Genomic DNA, 6989 nt, shown 5'->3' with positions numbered 1-6989 from the left:
GATGGATGGATAGATGGATAGATAGGTAGATGGATGGATGGATGGATGGATGGATGGATGGATGGATGGATAGTTAAGATAAGATAGTTTTATAAGTTTTTCCTTTGAAACAGGAACCCATATAACCCAGGCTGGCCTCAAACTCACTTTGTAGCTAAGCATGCCCTTGAATTCCAGTCGTCTTACCTCCAACCATCTTGTGCTGGGGTTATGGGAGTATACCACCACTTCTTGCACATTTCCAAAATAGTATCATCTTATTTATTTTGTAATTCTGTGAAATGAACCCAGGGCCTCATTCATTCTAGACAATCTGTACTTCTAAGCAACATCACCAGCCCTCTCTCCAGTTTTCGTTTTGAGGTAGGTCTCATTCAGTTACCCAGATTGAACTCACTTTGTAGCTCAAGAAGTCCTGTAACCTGTGATCCTCCTGCCTCAGCTTCCTGAGTAGCTAGAATTAAAGGCCTGTACAGAGCCCCCCCCCCAAAAAAAAAACCTTCCATTTAATCTGTAAAAGCGGGTTGGAGAGATAGCATAGTGGCTAACAGAAATTTCTCCTTTTACAGAAGACCCAAGTTGGGTTCCCAGTGCTCACAAATTCCAGGAGATCCAACACCTTCTTCTGGCTTTCCTCACCCACCTGCTTGCAAGTGACAGACATACATACAACTGAACTGTTTATGTACATGTGTATATGTACACTCGTGTATGCACATGTACACACACACCACACACACACACACACACCACATAAAATAAATGAATCTTTAAAACAAAACAATTTGTAAAATTATCTCTGAAGAAAGTGCTAATATAAAGTGCATGTAGACTGCAGGACCATCTTTCAAGTGACAAACAGCAGCATGGACCAGACAGTGCGCCTTGTTACCTACTATACCTGGACAACTCATAAAACTACTCTAAAATCCAGTGAAAAAAATAAGTCTTGTTTCTGCCCAGGATATCCATTAGGATGAAAAAGTTAAGAGGTTAGTTGGCTGTTATATATGTGATGAAAATTTTTCACACTACCAACTGCTAGGAAGTAGACACTGTATGGTTTTGCTTCCACACCCTTAAAATGCTCCACAAACCTGTCAATAGAATTATGAGGATACTGAGACTTAGGAAAGGAAAAAAGAAAAATGGGTCTAAAATGGACCTGATGGGGTCCTGGCTGTCAGCTCAACCTCAGCACCCACCCTGTGCCACCATCCTCTTCTCTAAGCATTGTTCAGAGGCACATCTTCCTCGCTTGTCAACCTAGGGTGATCTGAGCCCCATAGCCCTACCTTTACAGTAGTGTATTCCTGGTGGACATTTCCAAAGCATTTGCCACACTCACCCACGTAGCTCTTCCACCTGGTGCATAGCAGGCACCGCCCTCTAAATTAAGAACCTCAGAGCCTAGATCTAACTTGACCGGTGTCCTGGGCAACCTGCTGCGCAGGCGCTCAGGGCCTTTTGCTCTGCTCTGACTCTCCGCGGCTCCGTTCCCTTGGCAACGCTGTACACAGCTAATCCTAGCACCCTGCAGGATGTGCTTCAGCAGAATAGGTGAGGAGAGTAGCAGAGGACTACAGAGCAGACAGCAGAAGGGTAAGAAGAGCAGGCGAGATGAACACGGAGGAAGTACCGCTTGCTCCCCCGCTCCGTGGAGTTACACCTGCTTTACAATGTAAGAGTTGGCAGCATGGTCCATCTGCCCCTGTGCTTTCCTCCACTCACATGCTCACCTGGAGTTTCTTCTCTTGATCTTTAGGGAAGGTGAATAATTACTCCTTTGGAACACGTCAAGCGAGGAAAATCTTTCCTCACTACCATCCCCCAACCTGGCTGGGGAACATGTATCTCCCTCTTAGGGGAATGCCCCATACAGGCCCTGGGTGTTATGCAGCAGCAACAGATGTGAGTATTCACTTCCCCTTGAATGGGTCTCAGTTTCCTGTCTACAGCAGGATACATAGGTGTTTTGGGAGAAAAACTACTCTATGTGTAACTTTAATTTCTGGGTCCCATTATGAAAAGTAGCAACCAGCTGTAGAGTCGATGTGTAAACGACCATAGTTCACCACTTTCCATCCCCCACTAAACGCAAGCCTTGTCTTCATATAATCCTTCTCCATCTTCACTTTCGGCACCCTCTTGAACTGATGTCAGTTTTCTTCTGCTTAGTACAGTCCTCAGGCTGACTCTTCCATAAAAGTAAATTCAGTTATTGGAAGCTCTGAAGATGGAAGTCATTGGGACTCACAAAAATTCATTTGTTTGTCTATCCAGCCAAGCCTCTTTGCAAAGTTACTTGTGTTGTTTGTTTAACTCTATGCTTTTGACTATAAAGGAATCAAGACATAGGGAGAGGGCAATGTCTTGCAGGGAAGTTTACACATTCTATATTCACTCCACTTTGAAGGCCATTCTATGACTGTGTTACTGATGTTTTTCTTCTTTCTCCTCCCCTCCTTCCCTCTTTTCCTTCCACCGGAAGTGGAATGGTTTGGCATATAATCTATCGAAAGTCCCAACCAGTACAAAAGGCTATGCTATTGGAGCCAGAACAGCTGTGAGATTTAAATCAATCAGCAAGGTAATGTTCTATGTTGAGGCATTAGCACTGTACACAGGTAGATTTGGGGTGTGGGGGGGGAGAAAAGCACTTCACTAAAGAAATGGGCCCAAGGCAAGGCTTTAATGATAACCCAAAGTTAAAATATAGAACCTATGTTTATATACATCACATTATCTTGTCAGTTAAAGGGCAAATTCCAACTTTTTCACTTTGTGGAATATGTGCCTGGTTAGATTTCAAGTCCAATTATGAAAAAAAATCCTTGTCTTTCTCAGACTGCACCAGGCAAATGTGCGTCCACTGAGCTATAGCCCCAGGCTAAATAAGATCCTACTCTCTTGTTGGGTTTTAACATGGACAGTCAATGACTGGAGATACTAACTATAAAATTCTCCCAGTGGTAGACTGTGCCAACTTATGGTGATTCTTTACCCATACTAAGTTCATTTCTGTGTGTTGTATATTGTCGTATAGCTACACCACCTCCATACTAAGTTTTTGCCTACATGGGCCTATTTCTACATCTTTGGCACACTGACCTGTCGCTGATTTATAAACAGGATAAAAATGATTCTGTTTTGTTTACCTTAAATGATTTGTGTTAAATTTTGTCTTATCGAGACATAGATTATATCTTATTAGATATACCTATATCTAATCCACTAATCTTTTTGTGCTTACAGGATGTGACACCATACCCAGGAATGTATCAGAAAGTTGATACTTTGGGTGAAAAACACATAAAAAGCTTTGCTCCATTTAATGTCTTGATGCCTCGATTTAAGAGTGAAGAAAAGTGTGATTCTTACCCTGGGTATGTCTACTGCTTAATGTGCATTTCGAACAGAATTAGGAAAAGAATTATATAAAACAGGAATTATATTCAGACTTTCCCAGCTAAATCTTTAAAGATTTGATCCCTAACTTTCCAGATCTCTGGTACTGTTTAACTGTAGAATCAGTTATTAATTCAATAAATATTTGCTGATGTATCAGGCGGTTTTGTAGCATCCACAAATCATTCAATATACCCATCAAACAGGGATCCTGATCTCTTGGAGATTACATATTGGAACTAACAAAATCAGACATAAATACTCAAGAAAATATCAACAATAGTAAGACTACTAACCATATAATTTACTAGTCAAACTGCAATAGTTCCAGGAGTGAAGTAGGCCAGGTGACAGCTACCTCAGGACAGTAGCATAAGCTCTACAATGCTCATACCTGAACTTGTAGTAAGCTGGTGTTATCCTGTGGAGGCATTAGAACAGGATCTAGAGTAATGAGCTGGAGGCTACTTTATCTGAGGTTGTTAAGGAAAACACTCAACAAGTACTATTCAACCTGAGACCTAAGCAAATAGATTAAAGTGTGAAGACAGCACACCTCAAGTGCAAAAACTGTAAACTGGGAAGGAATTTGATGAGATAGAAAAGGGAAAGACATTATCATGGCTAAGATATAGTGAGAAAGAAGGAAATATGAACAGAAGGGCAGGCTAGAGTATTGAAACCTTGTAAACCAGTGGGGTTTAGTCTAGATGTATATGAACCCATTCAATATATATAGCTGCAAGGGAAATAGTCAAAGTCTTTCCTTGACTGATGAGAAATCCAAGGTTCAGAGAGTACAAGTAACTTTTTCAAGCTTGTGTAAAGGAAGTTAAAGTGTTAACCTTGATTCTGTATCTTCCTCTAAACTATCCCTCACAATAGAGTCTGTAAGAGCATTACAGGCAAAGGCAATTCAAAACTAATCCCATTGTCAAGAAAAGCCACTGGTTCTGCTTCACTCTCCCTAGATTGTAGGTAGGTTGTCGATGAATATCTTTCACAAGCTTCCAGTCTTAGGCAACACTAATCTATCATCACTGTGGGTCTCTGATGACTCACTCTTCTGGTATCCTCTGGTCTGTCGGCTGAGGACACTGAGTTACAGAAATATTCTTAAACTAGAGTCTATCTTTACCCTGCTTGGATGTTGAGGCTGGTTGTCTTTAACACTGGCAACCTAATTAGAAATATAATAACAGGGAAATGATGCTCATGTTTGCCTGACATTGAAAGGTTAGTCCTCTTTTCCCAAAGACTGGTAAGATGTTTTATTCAGTCATCAACCATGATATCTGTCTTTATTTCTATTTATTTCTAGCCCTGGCACATACAATCCAGAGAGGAAGTCAATCCCAAAAGTTACATGGCCAATGAAATTTGGATCTCCAGACTGGTCTCAGGTCCCATGTCTAGAGAAAAGGACTCTAAAGGCTGAGGTAATAAGACTAGCCTTTAAAACACTGCTCTGTCTAGTACTACATGCTATACATCATTTATTCTTAACCAGAAGACTGTAAGTGAAATTTAGAAAGTTCATGATCCCCTGAAGTTATAGCGCGCGCGCGCGTGTGTGTGTGTGTGTGTGTGTGTGTGTATCTTTTTGGAGTTATACATCTGTATTAACATTTTATAGATAATTATGATTAATAAAATATCATATGGGCTGGAGAGATGGCTCAGTGGTTAAGAGCGCTGACTGCACTTCCAGAGGTCCTGAGTTCAAATCCCAGCAACCACATGGTGGCTCACAACCATCTGTAATGAGATCTGATGCCCTCTTCTGGTGCTTCTGGTGTGTCTGAAGACAGCTACAGTGTATTCATATATGATAAATAAATAAATCTTAAAAAAGAAAAAATAAATAAATAAATAAAATATCATATTTTATTTGTTCCTGAGATAAGGGAATAACTGCTCCTGATAATCCCTTAAAGTAAACAAGGAAAAAATATCCTATAAAACATAGGAAGATTCTGAGAATAGTAATGATTAGGTGACTGGGCAGCTGCAATTTATATTTATAACTCCTGATCCACTGCTCTTTCTGATATATCACATGTGAAACAGATCACTGCAGACATGGAGAGCATTCTGGGCAAGAACATGGAAAGTATTACCTGTCTTCAAACAAGAGTTCTGTCTTGGGTTTCTATATTGTCTTTAGGGGTTTTCTGCGCGTCAATTTTTATCTTCAAAATTGATTTAATAATGCAATTTATCTGGCATTGTTGTAAAGGTTAAAAACTGAAATATATGGAAAATCGTTTAATACAGTACATAAAAATATATAGCTAGTATGGGTTTGCCATCATAGATTTATGGTTTTTTCCTAGAAGAATTGATGATTATATCCACAAATATTTGTTATATGCTTAATATGTAGATATGCATGTTAGGACCTATGAGTAACATAGTTAAACATACAATCCTTGCCTTCAAGATGCTGATCAAATACTGAAAATTTTCCTCATAGCCACTAATTCCTAGCACGATGAACACCAGAGTATAATGTTCTCAGTTCACAAATGTTGAATCACTACACCTCAGTTATGATTGGGTCTGGCCTTACTTAGGCCACTGTGAAAGTTTCATTTCGTGTAGACAGGAAGATCAGAAGGAGAGGATTCTCACTGGGATACTAAGCTAGACAATGTTCTTTATTGCAGCTGTCCACAGACAAGGATTTTAGAAAACATCGGAACCGTGTGGCCTACTTTAGCCTGTATTACAAATGAGAAGTGGGCACTGTCTTCACGTTCTCTCCTGATTGCAGTCTCCAGAATTGAGGACATAATTGCTCTTGTATTTCTGTGTTCCTGGGCCCTCTTGTCTGTTCATTTGGTGTCCAGGGAGGGACAAGGGTCTCATAGTCACCTTCCAAATACATAAAGGCTGGTCCAGAATGTTCCTACTCTGTCTCTTTGTTTGTGGTCTAATGGTTCCTGTTGGGAGTCTAACCAGGTGGTTTTACTTTTGAGAAATGCTCAGGGATTCTTGACTACTACTTCTAATTCTCTGGCATCCGTCTTGAATGTTCTACAACTAACCTTGTCACTAGGTAGATCTTAGCCCCTGTATATCAAGGACTTAGATAGCATTTGAGCTTACAAAATATAGAAAATATTTAAATTATGTTGGGGAGTTCTCCCAAGCTTATGAGTTCTTTGGTAGAGAATGGAAATTTCCAGGTTCTGTTCTTTCTTAGACTGACATAACATTCAAAGAACCCAAAAGTCCTGTTACCAGTGACATCACTTGTTTAGCCTGTGTACTGAATTCCCACTTAATGACAGGCAAGTGACAAGCATTGGGAATACTAGAAATCAATATATACCAAACCTGAGGTCTTAGAGAAATTCCACAAGGTGGATAATAAATTGGGTCTGTCCATCATTTAAATGGTCCCTGAAAGTTTACAAGTGAGTTTTGGGGGTTTAAATAAGAATCCACAATAGCAGCCAAGCAGTGGTGGCGCATGCCTTTAATCCCAGCACTTGGGAGGCAGAGGCAGGTGGATTTCTGAGTTCGAGGACAACCTGGTCTACAGAGTGACTTCCAGGACAGTCAGGGCTACACAG

At 40.4% G+C, this 6989-nt stretch overlaps 1 protein-coding gene across 2 annotated transcripts in view; it reads left to right on the top strand.

The window, feature by feature from the left end:
* Nucleotides 1-6319, top strand: part of Pifo (primary cilia formation) — a 15153-nt gene extending 8834 nt beyond the window's left edge. The window contains exons 1-6 of one of the 2 annotated variants that reach the window (XM_028755675.1): nucleotides 1515-1681; nucleotides 1766-1911; nucleotides 2492-2590; nucleotides 3256-3386; nucleotides 4730-4847; nucleotides 6078-6319. In XM_028755675.1, coding sequence (XP_028611508.1) covers nucleotides 1621-1681; nucleotides 1766-1911; nucleotides 2492-2590; nucleotides 3256-3386; nucleotides 4730-4847; nucleotides 6078-6146 — 624 coding nt within the window. In that variant the 5' untranslated portion in view covers nucleotides 1515-1620 and the 3' untranslated portion in view covers nucleotides 6147-6319. Of the gene's footprint in view, nucleotides 1-1514; nucleotides 1682-1765; nucleotides 1912-2491; nucleotides 2591-3255; nucleotides 3387-4729; nucleotides 4848-6077 lie in introns of those variants that run through there. The other variant, XM_028755673.1, reaches the window with a different exon arrangement.
* Nucleotides 6320-6989: the final 670 nt, after the last annotated feature.

The sequence above is a fragment of the Grammomys surdaster genome, unplaced genomic scaffold (genome assembly GCF_004785775.1).
Source record: "Grammomys surdaster isolate TR1022 unplaced genomic scaffold, NIH_TR_1.0 126071, whole genome shotgun sequence".
NCBI lineage: Eukaryota > Metazoa > Chordata > Mammalia > Rodentia > Muridae > Grammomys > Grammomys surdaster.
This window is presented reverse-complemented; position numbering and strand designations above follow the sequence as displayed.